This window comes from Pyxicephalus adspersus, chromosome 3, assembly GCF_032062135.1.
Source record: "Pyxicephalus adspersus chromosome 3, UCB_Pads_2.0, whole genome shotgun sequence".
NCBI classification, from domain to species: Eukaryota; Metazoa; Chordata; class Amphibia; order Anura; family Pyxicephalidae; genus Pyxicephalus; species Pyxicephalus adspersus.
The window spans coordinates 55480571-55505109 of record NC_092860.1 but is presented as its reverse complement, the minus strand read 5'-3'; the positions used below and the strand labels follow the sequence as shown (position 1 = coordinate 55505109).

Sequence of the window (24539 nt, the reverse complement as noted above, 5' to 3'; positions counted from 1 at the left end):
AAGAGGGGGCACGGTACTATCCATGCCACGCGCTTATGCGCACCATTGTTATGTAAACGCCTTATTCCCTAAAAAAGTGAGGGCACAGCATGCCCGCCCCACTACACCCCTGATTTCAAGTTGCACTTGGATCACCATAGAAACCTTAGCAGTTACCCCATAGAAACCTGACATTATTAATAATTATTAAAAAAAAATATTTTTTTTTATCCTTTTTATTGTTAGTATTGTTACAGGCTGGCATGGCTCATCAGGGACAGTTTTCCATGGTCTAATACCACCCTGCCTGGCTCTCTATAGTTCCAATGCATTGCAGTGCATTCCCAGACATATGCCTATGATATGCTTAAGGGGAGACCAGCTGCAGGAAGCCAGAGGTACCTTTGAATTACACTATTAGACCAAATGCAGGTCTCTAATTTGTGCAATGACATTTTTATGTAGTGTTTTATTACATTTTTAGTGTGGGTCTGGTTGGAGGAATCCATTCAAAATTGTTCTATGGGGCCTATTGATTTCTACCTACACTCATGTATTAAGCACAAAAATCTAAAAAAATGGTTTATTCCTAATTTCCAGAATTATTTCATTTTTTTAAATAGTATACAGTTGTTTCAAGTTTACTGGTCATAACCAGCGCAGTGTATGGAAACCATGGCTTCTTCTTTCAGGGCCCTAATCTACAGACGCAATTGTTTTGTGATTTGTAATGGAAATGAGACATGTGTACAGCCTTTGTCATAAGAAAGCTACGCTGTGATTATTCCTAATTTTGTGCATGGATTTTATTTCTTTTAGCCCACCTCATTATAATCAATCTGAGTGTATCTTAAACCGGGGTAAAACATAGTTGTCACAAAATCTTCCTTTTGTGTTTCATTCGATGATGCAAAGTCTCAGGCCAGAACTTTCAGAAATCTTTTAAACTGTGTTCATGCACATCCTCATTCTGTATTGTTTAATACAGGCACAGACTTGTACATGATTCAAATGTGCTAACAGTTTAAATAACAGTTAACAATAAATTTATAATTTGGGTTGCTACGTCAAAGGGTGTTGCAAACCTCCATGCAGATCAGTTACTGAGCAAGTATTTTCCAGGAAGGAGTTAATAATCCCATGAAATTTGGCTAATAAAGGTCCTAGTAGATGGATTCTACCACCTACACCTCACTGGTACATGTCTTGGTAACTGCCAATGGCTTCTTTCCTTGTTGATCTCTTATGGAATTTGACAGCTTAGTTGAACCAAAACAAAACTAGTTGAGAACTATTAATACTACATATCCTACAGCCAACCATAGCCAAAGTTTTAACATTCCATTTATTTTATTACTTAACATCTAAAAGCACAAGAAAGTGAAATTCACATATGTTGACCATATGGGGAGAGCCATATATGTTGAGTAAATGAGTAAATAAGTAAATTAGTATGACAACTTCCAGTTGTGACCACTCTGATGCAAGTATGAAGCCTGCCCCCTTCTGGCCATACCAGCAACCACCCTTCTCTCCTCATAAGGGGGCCCCATGGTTGGGGAAGATGGCCATATCCCCACAACCTTGTGGGGGTCTGCAGAGGGTAACGTAGCATCCGAAAGCTCCCATTTAAATAAAGGTTCCTCAGACATCCATCTTCTCACCCTGGTGAATGAGTACAAAGTACTCACAGTACACCTACCCACCCCTTATAAATAAACTGTACACACAAAAAATACTTTATTATTTATTTAACTAAAATTTACATTGATAGAGTCCAGTAAAGTCCAAAGAGAAAGGAAAATATAGGGGGTGGGTTTCCCTTGACATCATTATCCATATTCAGACAAAGGGTGAGGGGGCATAAAATTTGCTGGTCCTAAATTTGTCAAACTTTAGTTTACCCATGAGAATCCTCATAAAATTTTCTCCTTTGGGGAAATTTCTCAGCAAATCATTGATAAATACACCTCTTAAACTTCCAGGTTTACTAATTATTTTTACTTGTTCAAAACTGGAGTTGAGTTGTACAAGAAAAATTGTTCTTTATGCTAGGCCTACCTAAATAGGAAAAAAGGTTGAGGGCTGTCCCTTTTGGTGTGGCAAAGGTAAAGAACTTACAACCCTAACTGATGCAGACAGCCCAGATTTTACGAGTAGACACTATTCTTACAGGTTCACTTTCTGAAACTCCGTCAGTATTACCAGTGTTCTATTGGATAGAGCATGGAGCCAAAAATGGGAAAAGCAACACTGATGTGAAGCCACAGGATCCATTCCAGTTGCAGTTGAAAGGAATGTAAAGGGGTTGTGAACACATTTTTCTAATTCATTATTCTCGGACTAATAAAAAATGTATATTTATGTTTCCGTATGTTTGTCAGAAAACATAAAACGTGAATATTATACTTTTTATACGACTTATTTTAAGAGCTTCAAGCATGTTTGTTGTATTCTTTCCACCTACCACAAAAAAGTATGTTTACGGACAGTCAATGAATGCATATCAATTGAAATTTTAATTTATTTACCTAAACATATTCCAGGCAATTTAAAAAATAATGTATGCAAAGTCAATTTAATGCCAGCATGCTACAGAGATGGACCCTTACTCTCTGTGTGAAAGCAGTGGTCCCGCTGTGGAGATCTGGCATGCCCAATGTGGAGATAGAGCTCTTAAATAAGCAGAAATTTTTGCTATGTACAAGTAATGGGAACTCATATGTAGAATAAATCCTTGTATCAAATGAAGCAAGTAGAGGCCATTCTTATGACATTTTTTACTTTCTTATATGATTTATTTAAAATATTACAATATGTTCAGCCCACATTGTTATTAAAAATATTTTTTTATAATTGTTTCTATTTTTAACCATAAAAATTGTAATTCTGCTACAAAGCCATGTTAAGTTATATTTATACTGTCCTTTAAATATTTGCCCCATTCAAAAAAACAAAAACAAAACTAATAAAAATGTAAATAGCAATGATTAAAAAAATTGGCATACAAAATAATGATTAGAAAATTAACAAAGGGAATGGTGGGTTAAATAGTTCTGAGCATGTTTTACTAAGAGTTAATAAAGGGATAATAGGAACAACCTCTTAAGTTTGCCTACTTCAAGTGCGGATCAGAAATCACCCTTCAGATCTGAAATTTTAAATGAAACAGAATAAATACAATCTAATAATAATGTCCAGTGTTTGATGGATCATCAGCTTCTTATCCATCAAGGACTGTAGTCACTGATGCAGTACAGAAGAAGCTGGTATTTTGACAGCTAGAATTTGTTAGGAGCAACAGGGGGTGTATTCCCTCTATGTTTTATTTATGTGTTCAAGGGCACACAGTGCATGCCAAAAACCCAAGTTGAATAAATTAACCCTCACTATCATCAATTAGGGATGATTAGGTGATTCTAGCATGCATTTTTGTAAATAATGAGCACTGACTGGTTTATTTGCACTTGTATAATGCATTACAAACAGCCCAGTAAAATGTTGACAAAGGGAATCTGTAATTTTATCAAAGGAAGTTTGCAACAACTATAGTAATTGACGCTCATCATGATTGACGTAGATTTACATTCCCTGATGATGTGATTGACAGATTAAGTTCGGAGAAATAAAGGTTATTTTTTTTTAAATGAGCATGTGCTGTGTTGAAGCTCATCATGATTGACATGGATTTACATTGCTGTATTTTAAGGGATTGACATTAGATTTAGATTTTTTTTTTAATTCAGCATGTGTGTTTTTGTTAATAGAAAATGTTTTCATAGCATGTGTCATTATTTCTAGATATACCATTATTTTTCAATGTACCCTGCACTTATTCCCCAGAGTGAGGGGTGGTCATCATACATGGACCCCTGTAATATTAGGGGATATATGTCTTGGCACTAAACCATTTTGCTGATCTGATCACACACACACAACTCCAGCCCAAAATACTAAAAATGCATTTCCCAACCTATATATTTGAAGTGAAATCAAAATGTCAGCGGCCTTAGACTTGCATTGACAAAAATTTTTCTCAATTACACTCATCAAGCTTCAGGACCTAATCACCACTATCCCCATCAATGCCCTTATACTACATTATTTTTAAAAATATCAGGATAAAATGTACTAGGCAGAGCACTATGACTTTGTCTAGTCACAATCGCATTTACTAATACTTTTGCTAAAACCTACACTGTGTCAAAGTACATAAAAGAGAATTTTGAACCATTAAATGTACCTCCAGTTAAAACCATTTCCAGCCCTTCCCTGCATTGAATACAGTGGATTAAATATGAATGAAGCACACTATAGTCTCTACCACTAATCTCAAAAATGTTGGCTCACCTAAGAATACCCTATTGTAACTTAGCTTGTCAAATGGACAGCCTGCAATATGATCCAAAGTTAAGAAGGAGATCAGTATTTAATAATGTTCTTATGGGTTCATAAATTATGTGCCGCTTTTCTGACCCAGAGAAAGCATGCTGATAAGAGAAGAACACATAGTGACAGATAGGGAACATCATCACTTTCTTGGATATTCAGTGACTTAAAAATGTCCTTCACTTGTGCTTTTTAGCTACATTTCTGTGGAGTTAGTTGCGTGGCCTATTTGCTGTGTTCATGGCATTGGTCCGTGGTCTAAGCACTGGGGACTTATTACTGTGGGTTTAGGGAAAGGGGCTGTATGCAGAGTGGTACCCAACAAAAAATTTTTTGCACTGTTTGAGAGTTGACCAATAATACCTTTATAGTTTAGATTGTAAATAATCTAGCTAACAGAGTGTTGTACAGAAGAGATTCAAAAGTAACACTAATATTTATTATTAATATTATTCTTATATTATTTTAAACAGTATTTATATAGCGCCAACATATTAGCCAGCGTTGTACAATAAATAAGGGGTTGCAAATTACAGAACCAATACGAATAATGACACAAGAGGGGAAGACCTTGCCCAAAAGAGCTTACAATCTAAGAGTAGGGGGACATAGCACACAATAGGAGGGGGATTTGTATTGGTGGGTAAGGAGTGTGGGTTTAATGGACAAAAGGTGGGAAAGCGAGATTGAAAATAGGTTTTAAGAGCTCTTTTAAATATGCTGGGGGCTTTCCTAAACCCATTGACACCAATAAAGAGAAATTACTCCACTGTCATCAAACCCAGGGCCTTTTTTTACTCATACGGACCACAGTCCACCTCCCCAATATTGTATTGGTGCTGTGCTAAAAATAGGATCCATTGTATAGGTTATGCCATGATACTTCATTATAACTAATTCTATTTACTTTAACGCAAACTATGATACTTAACTTCTATCCAATGATTTTAATTATTTTCTTAGATATATATAAAATTGTTACATAACACTGAATTAATATTCTTAGAAGCAATTGCATAATCATAGCAAATTGCTTTTAAAATAAGGTTGCTATGGATGTGTCAAAGCTTTAGTCAGCTTAAGATTCACTGTATGGATCTTCTTTCACAAGTCTAATTTATGTGTGTGTCAAAGCCAAGAATCATGTTTTAAGCCTTCTGCCTTTATAACGCTATAGCATAAATTATCATTTCCTTTAGTCTGAAATTCTAATTTTATTAAGAAGTTAACAGGTCTGTTATGCCATTGCATGAGTTTTAAAATCCCAATAACCCCACTCCCAATAATCCCAATGCCCCAATAACAAACAGTAGTGCTGGTGCCATAAATAACCTATACACAATTTAAATTAAACTAAAGGAAACTAATATAAACAGTAAAAAATGTTGTATTGTGCTAACTGCATGTTAACATGTAATAGGAGTATTCAGTATATAACTTCTTTTATTTTACTTGCCATTTTTTATACTTTTCTCCACATTTACATGTAGGCCAAGATGTAAGCCAAAAAGTTTCAAGGGTTAGGAGCCAGAACAAATTTACAACATTGCTGAGGGTTTAATAACACTCATGCGGTTGATTGTTTGGCCCTTAACTGTTTAAATTGTTTCCAAAGAAAAATATTTATTTATTTTTTACGTACTTAGCTATTTTCTCTTTATGTCTCTTATATTTTGCCTGTAAAATAAAAATGAAAAGTGCATTTGGACATTGTCTTTTGAAGTGCTAAATTACCTTCATGCATATAACACATAGGACTGTGGTGGGGAAGGTGAGTGAAAGGTGAGAGGAGAAGCATGAAAGAGAGTGAAACGGGAAGAGAAACAAAAGTTAGGTCATATGTATATCCTCAACATGATGACAAAAAGAGAGGTCAGTTTAACATAAAAATAAAGAGGTTGGGGCACCAATGACCCATAATATTTGGTATTCCCCCTAGGAATTTTTTTAAGCTAGTTGGGAAGAAGCTGTTGGTTCATGGCAGCATCTGTATTGTGATCCAACTTTTCAGTAATCATCCAAAAACAGCCAGGTCACTGAAAAGTGCTGGGTGGTACACCCAGCTAAAAGGATCTGGGGAAAACACTGATTTATGCAAGGTTGTCATATTTTCAAGAATTCCTTGTGTTGATCTAATTCTCTTTGTTTTGAACTTTTTGAAATTGGAAGGTAAAGGATTTCCAGGGTTTGGCAAAGCTTCTGTAAGGTACTTACCCCGCCAGCGATCCCCCGTGGTCTTCGCCCGCGGCGACCCCAGGAATCGCGGACAGGGTAGAGGAGACCACTGCAGCAGGCAGCGCGGCCGGGGCTGCGGCTGCTCTGCTTGCAAGCGTGTCTCCTCTCTCTGGTGGAGGGATCCATCCCGGCCGAACTACTGTTCGGCCAAACGGAATCTCCAGCATCCCTGCAGACGTGCACAGTGCTGCTGCATGCACCTTCAGCATTACTGCGGGCGTGCACAGTACAGAGCGGCCCAGGGGTCCTGCTGTAAGAGGAGAAGAGGAGCGCACGTTACTATGCACGTCTCTGGTCCCCCCCCCGGGGGCGGGGCATGTATAGTTTGAATTTCCTGCGGCCAATTCAAACACACTGAATAACATTTGTGATTGTGACATGTGATTGGGCACTCTGCTCATTTAATGAGGCCCTGTCATTTGCACCCCTGCTTGGGTGCGTTCGTCTGTTGGATTTCTGTGTTAACCTCTGTTGTCTTGTTACCAGCTCGGACTTATTACCCACAGCAACCCGGTCTGATTTTTGACTATTGCATGAACTCTGCCTGCCCTGACATCGGATTGCCCCTGACCACACCTTCTGCCTTTTCCTTCTGTACCTCACTTTATCGGATTGATCTTTGGTGTTTGACCTTAGCCTGTACTTGGATTACATAAAAAAGGTTGTTGAAAGGACTTCCTGGGGTTGGTTGTGATTTGTGTGCTCAGGCGCATTACAACTTCTTATCATAAATATATAGGGAATCAGTGTGCGAGTGTGATTGGGAACATTACCTACAAGTTGTAAAAAAAAAGACTTGCCACAGGTTAGTACTCAGCTGATATAATGGTAAGATTCATAAGTGTTTACCTTTGGGACACAAAATATGCAGCTTTGTACCTGGGGATTGGCAGCCTTGAAAGCATAATGGTGGTAAGATGCCTTACCTGAAATAAAACAGCTATAAATAAAGGCAATGTAAACTGAGAACACCAAAAACTACCAAAGACTAAACAACCAGTGGATACAGGCTGAAGAAGGTATATGTGATCAAAAATTCAAGTTGACATAAATACAATTGAAACCAAATGAAACATGTGTAAAATTTGGATTAATTTGGATGAAAGTAGTTGTAAACAGACCCCTTTAGTCTGTGAAGTTTATAGCTATGTAAATCTATGATAGAGATAGATCTATGATATGATAGAGTTTCCTTTATTAGGAAACATTATAAACAGGTTTGGGCTTTATTCCAACTATAAGCAGTACTACGGATTCAACAATATACATTGATTTGGAGCTGGGGAGTAGAAAAGTTAAAAACCACCTCAATTGATTTTTATTAAATTATTTTCTGGGACTGAATCTAACATTTCAAGTTGTAATTTTAATTGTCTGGATGAAACTCTTGATTGAAAGGCCAATATTTGCATTAAAAACCCCAATGATGAATACAAGAGCTGTATAGGGTCTCAGAAAAGCCTTTATGCTCCAGCAGTAAACCAGGTGATTAGAACGATAGGGCAAAGCTGTGTACCCGACTGTGACTCCATGTGGGGGAATGCACTTGTTGTTGTCTAAATGAGCAGGGCAAAATGTGTGCCTCTCTACCTATTTCAATTTATAATAATGCAAACAGATGGCAGACAAAGCTGCTACCTTGTCTGAGGTTCTATTCTACTTTATTCATCTTTGCTAATGGAAACCTTTCCATATTGGACAATCATTATCTTAAGCTGTATAGTTCCACTTAAAACCCATACCTGGCATAACAAACATTATGAAGTTCATCCTCCAAATTAAATAATCCAACATTTAAACCAAGACAAAAGTTTACTGAATTATTCCTTTCAGCCACAAAGATTGCAAAAAGATGAGGACCCTGGTATTGCCATTGTATTAGTGCGGTCCTTCTCAACCAGGGTTCTGAAAAACTCTAGGGTTTTTCCATAGGGTGCCAAGGGCTCCTTAGGTAACTTCTGCCATTCAGATAACCATGGATCCCAGTGATGTTTTCAGCTATCAGTAAGTGGGGGCATAGCTTCACTCTCCAGCAATGTATTAGGAATTCTTCCCAATGACCACAAACATAAGGAGCATTTTTTCCATAGATCACTAGTGTAAAGAGGACTCTGCGAATGACCACCAATGTTGACATTCCTTTTCATAGACTATTAGTGTAAAATGGATTTTCGGCTAATGACCAACAATGTAAGCATTCTTTTCATAGACTTCTGGTGTAAAATGGATTTTCGGGTAATGACCACCAATGTAAGCATTCTTTTCATAGAATACTAGTGTAAAATGGATTTTCTGCTAATGACCACCAATAAAAAGAGCATTGTTTATATAGGGCACTTGTATATGGGGAACTTTCTCGCATTGGCCACCAATGTGAGGAACATTCTTTCCATAGACCACTACTGTAAAGGGGACCTTTTACTAATAACCAGCAATGTAGGAAGAGTTCTTTCCATAGACCACTAATGTATAAAATATGGGATTTCTTTCCATAGGTCATTAGTGTATAGGGGACCTTTTGCAAAGTGTATGGAGAATTCCTTCCATAAAGCAGTATCTTTAATCACCAGCAATATAAAGTTCATTCCTTCCATAGGCCAGTAGCGTAAAATGGGAACTTCTGCAAATGAGTAAGGGGAATGTAAGGGGAATTCTTTCTATAGACCATTAGTGCATAGGGGACCTTCTGCCAAGTGTAAGGAGAATTCCTTCCTTACACCAGTAGTGTAAATGGAACCTTTTGCAAATAACCAGCAATATAAAGTTCATTCCTTCCATAGAACAGAAGTGTAAAAACAGCTTTCAGCCACCAATGTAAGAATCATTCTTTCCATAGACCAGTAGTGTAAAGGGGACCTTCAGCCGATGACCATCATTGTAGGATTTTACCCCATTGCCCACCAATCTAAAAAGGATTCCTAATATCAATGTAACCAAGCATTTCACCACCCACTAATAATATATTTGTCACTTTCCCATGGACCACCAGTTCCAGGTAGCATAATTGTTATTCTGTAATTTTTTTCTGGACAGTATTGTTTTGTTTACTGACTTATAGATTTGTATAATGACCTGTAGAGTAGACTCAATGTTTTACTATACAAATGGGACAGTATTCCTTATTTTTATTCATTCGTATACCTTTATTTATGGTTCATGTCAATGCACCCAAAACTTTATAGAACCAGTATGGGTTCCTAGAGACTTGAAAGTTACTTCAAGTGTTTCTCCATGTGGAAAATGTTGTGTATAACAATATTAGAGGGTTTTAATGTTCAATGACTAGTCTTACACCCCCAGCCCATTGTTTTATTACAGTGCCCGGCATATTAAGCCTCCTCCGTTGCTCTAACTACGACAACGGAATGACGTGTAGTCCTAGGAGTGAGGCTCCGTGTATATTACACACTTCGCGCCCACCACCAACTCCCACCTTCTACTAATTACTAACTACGGACCGGCTCATGCGCGTCACGTGACAACCCTACCTGAGGCACGCCCCTCCTTCCGCCCAGTTGCCAATCGTGTACGCCGCTCACATCCGGGCCACGCTGCTCCTCCTGCTCCGGTACTCGGCGGCTGGAGGTAACCGGGTACAGGGTGTGGCACGACCGGGGCTAGCTCCGCCCGGGGGGACCCTACGGGGAGGCGCAGTGGTGAAATGCCGGTGTATGCGGCGGAAGTTTGCGCCGTGTGAATATAGGGCAAGTGGGTCAGACAGGCAGCGGCTTGTGGAGGGCAATGTGAGGAGGGCACGGTGTGGTGAGACGCCGCCGGCGGGGTGTATGAGAGATGGAAGGGTGGCATCCTATGTACACGTCATGAGTTAGGTCCTGGGAACGTGTACACGTCATTAGTTCTGTGGAGGGAGCCACCATGGAAGAGTGAAAAGTCCAGGCTGAATAAAATGTGTGGGTGCTGGAATGTTAGCATGTTTATCTAATATATTAAGTATATAGAACTGAGAATAATCATACATAACCTCAATGGCTTGCCACGCCAGCAAATGAACAACTTAACTCATAACAAAGCTTGCTGCTCACACTCACAAAGTACATTCACTCGGCGGCCCAATATTCACCTTTATCCCATAAACCTGTGTAGTCCCCCCATCCTGAGCTCATCTAACCTCCAGAGTTAAATTTACAAATAGGGGAAATCATATTGTATCCCCTAACTTGCCATTCATACTTTCTTTGCTTTATATATTCAGTTCTTACATTGGAATTACATCCCCGTGTGAGCACTTTAAGCCGATATATTAATTTATTCTTTTAGTTACTAGAACAAATAAAATGGAATGCATGTTGCCATAAATAGAAGGAGTTGGTATTCGTGGAATTCTGTCAGAGAATGACATACCTGGAATTGCTGTAATGATCTATCCTAAGTGGCAGAGGATAATAGTTGCTTAGACTTTACCCTTAGATGTCTATTGATTTTATGAAATTTGTAAAACAATAAGAGCAGCCCTTAGAAATGATTGTCTTGGAGTAAAAATGTGCTTATTCTCTGTGCTTTTAGGGACACCCACTGGCCATATGCTGTACTGCGCTCTCCGCTGCGGTTGGAACTCCTGCCCCGCTACATAGACTTCCAACGGTCCACTGTATAAAGGGGTTAAGAATAGCTGAGATCCTGGCGGAGGAGGAGCAAGAACCATCCTGGGCCACGGGGGACATCGAGGTAAAAGACGTGAATCCGTTTGGATTTAAACAGGGCTGTGGAGTTGGGGTTGTACGCAATAATTGTGCGCTGCTTCCCCATCTCTTAGATTGTAAGCTCTTTTGGGCAGGGTCCTCTCCTCCTCCAGTGTCATTGTTTGTGTCTGTCTGTCATGTGTAACTTCAATCTAATGTATAGCGCTGCATAAAATGTTGGAGCTTTATAAATAAAGTTTAATATTCATTTTGTATCTGGAGTTTGCAAAAAAGTGCTAAGTCAGGTTCGAGCTCCACTAGTTGTAAAAAAAATAATGCAGCTGTGTATTTATTATTACATCATTTAATACAATCATTGTATTTGCATGAACATGAATTGGTATCAGCGTGTTGCAGTCACTGTACAGTAAAACTTAGGTTAAGGGAGAAGCATTAAAAGAAACCAATCTGGTTTGAAGAAGCATAGTTTTAGAAGAAGAAAGCAGAATGAGTGAGATAAGCTCATCATCCCGCTTTAACTGTCCAGTCAGGTGGAAGCAAATTATGAACTGGGGTTTTTAAATGCACAGTGTTCCAGCTCTATACCCCCTGCCACTCTGTCAGTTGAGGCCTTTCCCTAAAAGCTTTCCTGTAAATGTATACTAACTGCAGCAGAGAAATTCTACCTTTCCTCCCCTGCCAGAAAGGGTTGTATGGTGAACCAGAGTTGTGCAATTCTTAGAACCAATGGACAGAACGACACGTAGTGTGGCAGGTATTGCATCTTACTGAGTATTTCATTTTTGTATTTAGGAGCTTGCCTAGATTAGTGCTGTAAGCTGAGAGTTTTGTTAAGTGTTTGTGATGTGACATGACCAGAGTCTAATACAGGCATGGGCAAACTACGGCCCAATATGGTTGTTTCTCTGGCCCTTTGGGTGTTCCACGGCTCTGGCCGGTGCCACCCGAGCAGAGTCAGAAGAAGGACCCCGCTAGGGGGGGGCGCACCGGCCAGAGCCATGGAAGATGTCCCCTGTTGGTATCCCGGCTCATGGAGGTGGGCAGGCTATGTCCCTGCAGAGAACCCGCCCACTCTCCCATCAAAGGCTCAGATCTGCGATGGGAGAGTGGGCGGGGTTTTGCAATCATGAGGTCACGTTCAGTGGCATCATGATGGCATAACCCCGCCCACTTTCCCTTCGGCCCGGCAAATTTTATATTGTGGCCCCTGACTTAAAAAGTTTGCGCACCCCTGGTCTAATACCTTAAATCTTTTCTGTTGGGCAGGAAGAGGAGCTGGAAGTCCAAGATTTATTAGCATTTTATGGCTATGAAGCATCAGACCCTTTACCAGAAAATGAAGTAGAGGGTATTGAATCTGAAAGTACACAGCCCTTCCAGGTAAGGAATCCCTGTGTGCCCAGATGAACTGCTGTCAGTTGGAGAAGGATACAATTGCCTTTCTTTCCACAGGAACAAGCTTCTGCTGAAACTGAACAGATGTCTCCCTCTTTGGCTTCCGGAGGATCTGCTGATCTCTCCCCTCGTTTTGCTGATTGTAAGTGTGTAATAAAGAGTTTTTTATCCATTAATCACTACAATGAGGGGTTAAAACTTTTCAATCAGCACTGGAAAAGTCAGACAGCTACCTAACGGTCTCCAACACAAAGTTCAGAACTGGAAAACCTAAATCTGGTTAACCTAAAATACCCTTCCATTTGAAGCTAAAAATCAGCTTCATGCTTTATCAAGGTCTAAAAGTCAACTGCTGCTTTCACTAAAAAGTAGCAGCCTTGCCCTCCAGAGGACTGATATTCTGCAGTAAACACTGTGTTAAATAATAGCATTCTGTCTGGCTCCCTGGGCAGCACTATCACTTTGTGCCTTCATACTGCTGTAAGAAATAGTGCTGCTTCGGGAGCCAGAATGGTTCCTAACTGCACAGGTTTGGATGAGATTAGGATGGTGGCAAAGCGATGTAAAAAAATTATTTGGGCCTCAGAGCAAAATCTAAGTATAGATTTTTAGTCTTGACCTATTTAGAGGGATGGGGTTAAAAGGTTAAGGAAAATATGTGGAAAAGTTTCTTCATGCTTTCGGGTTTATTAGCAGTTTGGTGATTTCTGTCAAATTAATATTCAGCTTTTTTGTTAACAGCTCCTGAGGACTGGACAGTGGAGTCTGAGATCAGGTCTGAGGTAAGGGCCTAATTCTTTAAGGATGTATGAAGATTATTGGACTTCGTCTTTTGATAATAATTTGCAGATACAATTGCATTTTTCATTTGTAGGCAGATTATCATCAACTATATCTAATATAAACTGCCATACTCTCTTAGATCTTGGTATTAGGATTGCAAAGCCAAGGACTAGGTGCCATGGTTAAGTCAGAGCCATTGTTTCTATTAGGAGACAATATTAGCTATACTTTTAGAAAACTAATATTGCTCTTAGAATCTTTTGACATGAAGACAACTGTTAGTTTATTTGTTCATTCCTCCCCTGTTGAGAGAACCCAAACACAGACCTTTCTCAACATAAGTATGACAGAACCAAGAATAATTTCTTCGTTATCAGTTTAGGGAAACAACACATATTTATGATATGTAATATATATTATTATAATGCTTCACAGGATTGGACAGTAGGCACAAAACACTAATGGCCATTTTCTAGGGACCACAACCCCTCTACCAATCAGCTCAGTTTAGCCTAGTGTCCCCCAAAAAAGGAGAACTTAAGCAGCAATTTTGGTTACAATTGGTTCTTCTCTGCACTGCTTTGCACCACTGATCCCTGAACCCCCCTTGGACACAATACAGCTAACTCCAATGACAAGGACTGATAACTATTTCTGCAAGAAATAGAATTTCTTGCAGCCTGGCTGACCCAGCACCTTCTCATAAGCAGTGTTTTTTTTAGTTTTTTTCTTTGTGACCCGCTTGGGAGAGTTCAGTATGTGACATCTGTATGTCCTTGAAGTACCTGATTTTGAGACATCCTCTGAGACATTCATATGACTAATCTGTGACTAGTTACGTTATGGTTGAAGCCTTTTCTGCATCCTATTCAGCTCTTCTTGTTTTCAAAACATTGCACAGTCCTTTACCCCTTTGCAAAGCACTTTCCAAAATAGTGTCTTACTTTATCTGCAGAGGGTGTGAACAAGGTGACCACTGTTCTGGTAGGGGATGCACTCTCAATTCAGGACAGTACTTACAAGAAAATGGAAACACTTTTAAACTCCTTGCACTAGTTAGTAGGCTCTTCACTGTGACGAATGTTGGTCTCAACCTTAGTCTAGAGGGCTAGATGGAGGGCAGAATTGAGCTCTAAAAATGTACCTTACCACTTTGTGGTGTGTTGAGAGCAAATAGTCCACATATTCAAGTTTCTATGAAGGAAATATGGCTTTAGAATAAAATTGTTGATGTTGAGAATTTGTTTGTCTAAAGTTCCGATGTGTAGGGAGCTACAGCTAAAATAGTAGAGCAAGTCTCCCAAAAGTCTTTCTTGTACTTACCCTTTGTAAAGGATAAACCCTTCTAAATGTTTCTGGCAAAATATCTTTGGGGGGAAGGGATAGACTAACCACCATTCTCAAGCCTGCAAGAGCAAAAATCTGCAGCATAAAGGTACTTTAAAGTGGCCTGGGCCAAATATGCAGACAAATCTTTATTAACATAAATGTTTTTATTCACCTGTGACACTGAAGGTAGAGGGGACATTATGAATGATTCTTTGAGTACAGCTTTTTTGTCTTTAAGACCTACATCTAGCAGTCCGGGACGTATTATTTATAGGGTAATTGTCTCTTTTTCTGGCAGGGAGGTTTTTGGGGAACCTATCACTGTTTAGCAAAAGTGGAAATTCTGACATGTCTTAATGTCTTTGTGCAGTATTAAAAAAGATAATATTATTGTAATATATAGTGATAATATTCCTTCAAAAGCAGACATCCTGGAAGGCCTGTTTAACTCTCTGTGTACAGACATTTCTTTCTACATTTTTATTCGGAAAAGCCATTATTGCTTGAAGTACCTGAATCTTGTGCTGAAAACTTACTTTAGAAAAAGCTGTTGAGACTGCAGACCAAAGGTTGTTAATTATGGGTCACAGGCTTAGATAATCTAGAGTCCTTGGCCAGGTGATATCTTCCATAATGATACAATTCACTCATACTAGGTGTCTTCAGAAGAACATATTCTCTGCTTAGGGCAAGTTGCCCTTCCCTCTGGGCATAAAGGTCTGGTTTAGTTTTAAGCATCGGCCTTTTCTCTGGTAGCTCACTTCCCTGGCCTTCGGAGCAACATTGTGGTGGATTCTTGTATTCTGTGAATATAACATCTAGTGCCTGGTTCTGTGATTGGTCAAAGAAAAAGGAAGGGCAAAAAACATTGTTAATGATGACTGAGAGTCACAACTCCCATATCCAAAGCCATCAGTAAAAGAGTGCCAGCTGTCCTGCGGCAATTGTAAACTATGAACTTACAAGGGGAGTGCAACAACCTGGAGATTTTCTTGAGTTTGTAAGAAGTTAAATTCTACAAAGTAAAAAAGTTACCCAGCTTTCTTCTTTAAATGTAGAATATAGTAGGTTTTTGTTGAATAGAGAAATGAATGTTAAACTTAGATTTATCGAAAATCATACAACATAAAATGTTTGAGCTACCCTTTTTTAATTCTGTAGTCCTTTGATTTCATAAAATAAAAAATGTGAGGTGTTTTAATTCCATAATATTCACTTGAGTGAATAAAAATATTCACTATGTGAGTGAAAAATGAGACTACCAAGGTTAAACGGCAGCATAGGACAATGTGATTTGTAAAAAGACTTGCAAGTGATTGTAAATGCATTTGAATTAATATTTTCATTGTTGTGTTTCAATAGTTTTTTTTTTCTTTTTTGCAGGAGGATTTGTTTGGATCTGAACATCAGCTCCCTTATCTGAGATACACACCGACCGGTGGAAAAGGTGAGACGTAATTTGGATACTAAAACATATTCCACAATTCAGACCCTCTTTGGAAAAATGTTTTGTAGGCATTTAAGGTGTAGATCATGTTTACCCTGGTAATTTTAGGTGCACATTTTATACGCTAATTTCCAGTAATTTACACTATTTGCAATACCCATAATGTTGTGTTTTATAGATTCTCAGGATAAAGACCAGCTGCTTTGGGACCCCAAAGTTCTCCCTGAAAAAGAAGTGGAGAACTACTTAATGAAGGTAGAAGAGTATCAGTTGAGGACTGGTGAAGTTTATAATCAAGACAATGGGATTGTCAGAGATAATGAACAGGTAAGAGCTACTTTTCAAGGCAGGTCTTAACCTAGTTTTAGGGTATTTCAAAATAATGTTAAGTGTATGTGCTTTTAAAGTGTAACCATAGTAAAAAATAAAAAAAAATGATGTGGTCTCTTACTGATAAATTTAGATTTTCAACACCATGATACTGTAAGCTTTATCACCAGTTGAATCTTGTCAGTAGATTTCTTTTTTTTTCAAACTTCCTTTAAAAAGGCAATTCAGTAAAAATACACAACAGTGTTGTCCTCCTGTAGGCTCGAAAAACATCTTTGTTAAAATTATTGAATGTTTTGGGATACATGAGAGCCACTAAGGCAAATAAGCTGCGATTACATCACCTCTCTGATGTAGGAAAGTGAGATAGGTGATATGTGCAGAACACTGGTGTAGAAAAAAGGTATTACTTTATTACTTGGAATACAAGTTGTACGTGTTTGATTTATTAACCACTAAATCAATAAAAAAATATTATTGTATGTACATAGCGTGTGGACTTTTTTTATTAGTTCATTAATATTGGATATAACGCCCCTAGCGGTAATCCCGAGTGTGACTCGGGGTGGATTTTACTTGCAAAAAATGGTAATTCGGAGTCACACTCGGGGTCGTTTAAACTAAAAAAAACCCACTTACCTTGTTCTGTCGCTGTCCCCCGGCGTCCTGCTGGTCCCCGCAGGTCCTGGGGACACGTCCTGCTTCTCCCATCTCAGCCGCAAAGTGTCGATTCGATCTACGGGGTTTCCTGGTGACGTCGGTACATGCGTTGGTGCGGCCGGGACTTAGCGGCGGGAAATTCAAATAATTTTGTATTGGGTTTAATACAAAATAGCTGTATAGAGGTAAATACAAAGAAAAATGCATATATATATATATATATATATATGCGCTACTGTACACTTATATACATGTTTTATTATTTTTTTATTTTCTTTCAGATTTTTGTGTTTTTTTTTTTTTAAAGTTTATCATTGGATTTAATGAATATCAGTGAGTTATGCCTAAGAATTACAGCCTTCAATGTAAAATAAATTTCCATGCAAAAAAGGAACACTTTTTGCATGGAAATTTGCACAGAATTAGAACGCTAGGGGTGTTAATATAAAGTAATTATAAAATTGTGAAGGTAAGGGGACCACTGCATTAGCTTAGTACTTCAGTTATATGGACAGACTTAATCTTATATGTAATTTTTAACACATTTGCCATAAATACCTTGTGAGCATGAAAACCTAAGTTTTGAACACTGAAAAAAAAAATTAGCATTTACAACACACACACCAAACATCCCAGTTCCTGACAAAATTAATTATCAAAATAACCTACAAAGTGCATAAACAAAAAAAAACTAATTTAAAACAATATTTGGTGTGTCCACCCTTCACTATGAAAACAGGAATAATTCAATAAAATTTTTTCATCCTCAGTCACTAACCTAGCCAAAAAGTCCTATGCAGCTTCAAAATGGGCCAAAACCGCTTTGGATGCTTCAACTCGTTTCTTCTGATCACTGTTCAAACATTTCGGCACCCACTTCACTGAAAGCTTGCGTGTGTCTAAGATAGTGGTGATAACAAACCCAACACGCTCCCGTGAGATGTCAAGTATCTGAGCTATCTTTTTTGCGTATATTAGCTGGCCCTAAATAATCAGCTCATGGACAACATCGCAGGTTGCCGGGTCAGTTGAGGCTGGGGGCGCCCACTGTGGGGCTCAATTTGAACGGTAAAATGCCCAGTCTTGAAACGTGTGATGGTCCCTTGCTGACTTTCCCTGGAGAAACAAAAACTTAATGATGGCCTCTAACTCCAACGACGTGAAACTTGCTTGTGCCTCTGCCATCACAGCTTCTCACTAAAAGAAAAAACAAAGACCTGATATTTGCATAGTTACATACTAAGATATTAGGCTGTCATATGCCCCCACACTCATTTTTCTATTTCATCTGGAAGGGGGCAAAGCCAGGAACTTCTCAGCACCCCCTCGTAGGCTAAAATGCAATAATTAAATCAAACAAATTGCTTACCTTATTTTTGTCCCTGGGATAAGAGTGTTTTGAAGACTTTGAAAGCTGATTCACTAAAACATTCTCTGGTATAGCATCTTCCAGTTGCATGTGTTCCAATGGCAGTTATTGATTCTCCACCAGGGAATGTTTCAGGAAAACATCAGATTCACTGTTTTTAAATAGAATTTATTTAATTTAGAATTTAAAATTTAAATGTCTTATCACTTGTGGATTTTTGTTTTCTTTTTGTTAAAAAAAAAAATGGTTATTTGTTTTAATTGAGCCTCTTTCTTTACTGACAGGCTCTCTATGAATTGGTGAAATGTAGATTTCACACAGAAGAAGCTCTCCGAAGACTCCACTTTAATGTTAAAGTAGTACAAGGTAAGGTCGTCTTAGTAAGAGGTAAATAAAATCATATTACGGTCATACAAGTTTTCTGGTGCGTCAAGAAAGAACCTTGACGTATTTTCAAAACCAATTTTGCATTCAAAGACTTCTTTTTGCTGAATTATACAAACTCTAAAATATATGTTAATTCTTTTTTTTTTTTTTTTCTCCTTGCTTAGGTCACTTGTGTTCCTGGAGTGAAGATGAATGTAGAAGTTTTGAGCAAGGGTTTCGGGTGTATGGGAAAAACTTCCATCTTATTCAGGCTAACAAGGTGGGAGTTTTAGAAAATTATTACAGACATATATACCTTATATAGGCTCATCTGATTTGTGTGGTGCTAATATTTTTCTTGTTTATATAAATGCTTTTATGTTAATTTGGGCATAAATAATCATGATATATGCTAATTTACACGAACAAATTATAAACAGAGAACATCTCTAAAGCCCAACTACTGGGCTCCTGGCTGGTGGTGATAGGATAGTTCTGGTTGGAGTCAATTCTTTTTCTCGTATCAGAGCTATTCTGACTCAATACTATGCCATTGGAAGGCAACCAGGTGATGATAGATATCATTAAACCACAGAAGGATTGGCTGATCCCTCCTATATCTGTCATTGACAGAATAGTCAGAAAATTAGGTTCTGAGCACCTCTTACTAATATAATTAGAATAACAGCTACTAGATTGTAAGCTCTTCGGGGCAGGGTCCTCCCCTCCTGTATTAGTCTGTCATTTCCAACCACTATTTAATGTACAGCGCTGCGTAATATGTTGGCGCTATATAAATCCTGTTTAATAATAATAATAGCCTAACTAGCCTGTTGTTAATATCTGTCAATGTACACTTGCTCTGTGTTATAGTATGCATAGCTGTACTCTGTATACACTGCCTTAAGTTCAATAATACATTTTCAATAATAAAGCATCAGTTGCTAGTAATCCAGGTTACCCATCTAAGGAGAAAAATGCTCTTAGATTCCAAGTGGTTGTGTGGGACTAAAAAAAAAGGTTATTCTAAAAGAAGGCTGTACAGCACCAAGGAGACCACCTCTCTCAGATCCTTTTGGTGTTGTCATTTAAAGTGAAATAAAACTTGAATTGGTCAGCAACTGCTGATATTGCAGCATCTTGTGCATGCATTCCCAGATCTACACTGATGCAAACCAGCCACAATATTAGCAAACATTTCACATTTGGGTTCTTTGGCCTCTCCTATTGTGTTTCTGACATAATGTGTATTGCAAGTACTTTTGTTGGCTGTGATTTTACCATACTCTATGTAGTTTCCTAGTGCATATTAAAGAAAGAATTACAAAAGACATTTATGTGGTTATGAAGCAAAGCTGGGGTTGTTTTATACAATTTTAATAAGGTGTTCCAACAATTTTGAATATGCCTTGAGTTGACAAAAGTCTAGGAACAACCTCATTTTTTTTCTCATAAACAATTTGTTTTCATATTTATAAGTTTAGAGTGTTTTTTCTAAGCTGTATTATCAGTTTTATTACCAAGTATATCATATACACCCCAATATATAAGCAACAGTTTTCTCCCCAATTTCTTTTTTTTAAGCTGGGTGGGAAGAAGCTATAGGCGAGTGGTGGCCCTTGTATTGTGACCCAACTTTTCAGTAACCACTCAAAAACAGCCAGGTGGTTACTGAAAAGTTAGGTAGTGCCGGGTGGTGTGCCTAGCCAAAAAAAGAGAAGCTGGGCAATGTAATTGTCAGCCCTTTATGATTGTACTTAGGTAAATTAAAAATAAAGGCAACCACAATGCATGTACATACACACAAATATGCATGCATCTAGGATGTTAATTGGTACACCGTGATCAGGCATATTAGGTATTGGAATACACTTCAAAATAAAAGGACCAAATGAGTACTCCTTGGGATATTATTTGTGAACTCTAAACTTGTTTTTCTAGTAGCATCTCGGTTACAATATAAATTTTGTTTTTAAGGTGCGAACACGGTCTGTGGGGGAATGTGTCCAATTTTACTATAGTTGGAAAAAGTCCGAGCGTTATGAGCATTTCACACAGAGTCGAATGGGAAGGAGAAAGCAAATAATAAATTCAGCATCCTTGTAAGTATTATTGTGGGGTAAAAACTAGTTTTTACTTTTTTAAATGAATTATTTACAAAAACAAACTGCTGTCTCCCAAAATCTAGATCCATCCGCAGGTATAGGTCTTCATCGATAATATATCAGAGATTTTGTCTGAAAATGAAAACTAGTGTTATTGCAGGACTTTTCAAGCCTGTACAAGCCATTAGGAATTTTTTTCACCCTTACACTACATTATCTTAAGTTAGGCATAACATTTTTAATCTATACATAACATTATCCTTTGTGTACAAATTTAGACTAAAGAACATTTGTGTAATCACTGCAATTTATTAACTTTGTGTGATTGAATGCAGACATATTTTTGTGTTATTATCAGAGAGTATGAAAATGATGTGCCAAATTCAGTATGTCAGTATGGACTGCGTGGATCTGCTTTCAACAAAGGGGTTGGAGGTAAGTTTATTTCTGACTCATTCCATTTGTAATTGTAAGCAATTGATGTTTAAAATTATTTGTTTGTGTGTGGGGCAGTGGACCCCTTATATTCCTTTATTTTTTTTATTTTTTTACTTTGTTAGGCAGAAACACCACAAAAATGGGTAATTCCAAAGGATATTTTTTTTTACACTAAAATCTTGGCCCTCTAGAAGATTTTTTTGCTGCTGGTAGTTCAAATGTACCTATACTTAGGAAATCAACTTTGGCTTATGGATAACATAAGCCCAAGTTATATTCATCTGCATACTTTTTTCAACTTGCTTTTACCTCTAAACATTAAAAATGAGTTCTGGCCACACCCCCAGGTCTCTCCATTGCCTAGGCGGTGAACTGCATTCTGGGTAATGCCATCCTTGGTTAGAGTGTTTCTAATCCCCTCCCACTGCCCTAATTATGCAGATTTTTACTTTACTGTGCAACTGTCCTGTCTGCAGCTGCTGAGCTTGTAAGGGAGGGTGGGGGAGGGGGAGAAGAAGGTCAGGAGAGAAAGAAAACATAAACTTGCCAGTCACAAGCTGGGCACTTCTAAAAACTTCAGAAATATATATGCATGGATACAAGCTGACCCAGCCATTGCCACTATGGAAGACTGACATTTTAGTGCAAGTAAGAATAGATTATTAGTTAAAAGACTAGTTTTTGAGTATAGTTTCTCTCTAACACTAAGGAGGTTAAATTGCACAAGTCATTAGAGAAATACATGATCAGCTCTTGTACATAAGACCTAAAACTTTTCAAAACTGAGATGTCAACAAATCCTTCAGTGGGGACTCCAGTCCCATGTCTCTAAGATGAGTTCTGTTCATCTGCTACTGTGCCCAGGACAAGAAGTAGTCTTTCTTACCGGACAGGAAAAAAATGAACTGACATGGATTTCAAACCTTTGCTGTTTTCTAAAACAAATGTTTTGGTTTTACCTATACTTTAATGGTGTAAATCCCCATTGCCAGGTAAGTTATCAGTAAATATCTGTTTGGTATAATCATGTTGTTATGAACAGGTAGTCCCCGGGTTACATATGAGATAGGGACTGTAGGTTTGTTCTTAAGTTGAATTTGTATAAGTCAGAACAGGTACATTATTTTAATAAATGCAAATAGGACAGATGTTTGTCCCAACATATATTTTTAGGCAGTGTGGTGTCAGTTAATGTATAAAATCCTCACTGTGAGCTAATCACAAAGCAAAAAAAAATAAAAATCTTTAGGGAGCCTAGACATTGATTTACAGCTGGAGCAAGCTGTGCTTTCATATGCAAAAAAAACAACTGCAGAGTCTGTCTTGGTCATTTAGGAGTTGCAAGAGCTTGCAGAAGAGCTCAGTTTCAGGTGTGTTGAGCAAAAGATTTCTTCTGTGTAAGTCACGCAAACAGCCCCCCTCCAAGCCTCTGTCCTGCACTGTTCGTATCTAGGAGTCTTCTGTATGTCTGATGTCCTTCACCTGGGGACTACCTGTATAAAATAACTTGAACAGTTTCTGAAAATGAAGATGTTGTGTGTGTGTATATAGTGCCTATTGCTTTTTTTTTTAATATTGTGGCATTTTTTACTTATGCAGCTGGACCCAAGAAAAGCTCTTCTCAGGTCAATACTTGCTCTTGCAATAAAGATCAGTTTCCTTGCAGACATCACACATCTCCTTGTCCTAACCAGGAGGACAATGAATCAATCAGCCTTGACCCAAACCAGTCACAACTGCCCACATTACCTGATGCAAAAAAACAAGACCATCCTTTGGAAGAGTTTGAAATGTCCGAAATACCTCTTCACAGCTTCCTGTCAAGGCAATCATTTATTTGCACTGGTTCTTTTTCTTCTTAAACTTTCTCACTTTATACTTAAAAGTTGCCTTGGACTTTGAATTCTGTCTAGCAGAAGAAATTTCTCACTGTTCCTTCTGTCCTTATCATTTGTTGGGTTACAGATGCTCAATTGTATCAACTCAGGAAGACATACCTAACCATACCTGAAAATTTGGAGGCTTTATATTTTGAAGTTTTCATTAAACTGTGTGCTGGAAATTTCTTAGTTTATGCAACCTGTAATGCTGTTTATTTATAAAGGTTCTTTACTCACAATTGACACTGCTAACATTCAAACCTCTTTGGACTGTACCTGCAATTAGTTATGTCATTTATTTTTGCTCATTCTTTGTTATCCTAGTGTTATGCAGCTTGGGTTTGTTCTCTTGCTTTCACAAACTTTAACTATTAACTAAGGGCCAGTACAGTGATTTTCACCTGGAATTGGCACAAACAAATCTACATTTGCCTACACGTGTCACAAAAACTAAATGTATTAAAGGCATCTTCTACCTGACGCACGCAAGTATAGTGTTGGAGGAAAAGATATGTGGAAAATCAGGTATGTATGGAAGGTAGGCATTTTTTTCCATTTTTTTATAAATAAAAATTTCAAAGTATTTTCAAAGGGTGATATTTAGGCATATCTCCCTACCAGGTAAGCACTGGTTACATACAACTAAGTTTTGTCTTTTTGTTGTAAGAAGGTTAGGATGTGGAAGAGTTTGATGTTACCTGCAGTGACCTTGTAAGGTTACATCAAATTCTTTCAAAAGCTAATCTTCTAGCATGCTGCTATGGTAATGTTCAGACAGCATGGTGTGTAATTAGATCATTTAATCTTGTTTGAAATACCTCCTTTGATATTATTTACTTTTATTGTATTCTTAAGCAACATTTATTTTTACTTATTGAGTTGTACATTATGGAGTTCAGTCTCTTTTGGTTTTTGTTAAAATAACACCAATAAATTAAAATATGACCCATGTCATTTTTTGGAATTATTTACATTGTTCATTAGAAGAGGAATTCCATAACTTCAAGATCAATTTACATTTCATGCCTTGAGGAAGTAAGTGTTGGTTACAGCCAAAATTTTAGTTTATGCGGTCAGATCTTCATGAAATGTTATCTCTGCTTGCCTTCCTGCTAGTGACCTTTGTCACAAGGATAGTAGTAAAAAAAAATCCAAATGTATTCAAAAGCATTT

At 37.9% G+C, this 24539-nt stretch overlaps 1 protein-coding gene across 2 annotated transcripts; it reads left to right on the top strand.

The window, feature by feature from the left end:
- Window positions 1-10030: 10030 nt before the first annotated feature.
- Window positions 10031-24320, top strand: MIER2 (MIER family member 2). Of its 2 annotated transcripts, none has more exons than XM_072404747.1 (12): window positions 10031-10188; window positions 11128-11289; window positions 12531-12644; window positions 12717-12801; window positions 13401-13441; window positions 16155-16218; window positions 16397-16545; window positions 18862-18943; window positions 19129-19223; window positions 20921-21045; window positions 21407-21483; window positions 23086-24320. In XM_072404747.1, the coding sequence occupies exons 4-12, from the start codon at window positions 12744-12746 to the stop codon at window positions 23346-23348; spliced, it is 954 nt and encodes a 317-aa protein (XP_072260848.1). In that variant the 5' UTR covers window positions 10031-10188; window positions 11128-11289; window positions 12531-12644; window positions 12717-12743; the 3' UTR covers window positions 23349-24320. The 2 variants fall into 2 exon arrangements, with proteins under 2 accessions (XP_072260848.1, XP_072260849.1); XM_072404748.1 differs by lacking the exon at window positions 10031-10188 and adding an exon at window positions 10249-10514.
- Window positions 24321-24539: the final 219 nt, after the last annotated feature.

Bases quoted from the DNA above. Each gene is read 5' to 3' on its own strand.
- MIER2 (XM_072404747.1), top strand. From the start codon at position 12,744: ATGTCTCCCTCTTTGGCTTCCGGAGGATCTGCTGATCTCTCCCCTCGT. The intron at 16,219-16,396 runs GTGAGACGTAAT...TGTGTTTTATAG, and splicing joins CACACCGACCGGTGGAAAAG to ATTCTCAGGATAAAGACCAG. The intron at 16,546-18,861 runs GTAAGAGCTACT...CTTTACTGACAG, and splicing joins TTGTCAGAGATAATGAACAG to GCTCTCTATGAATTGGTGAA.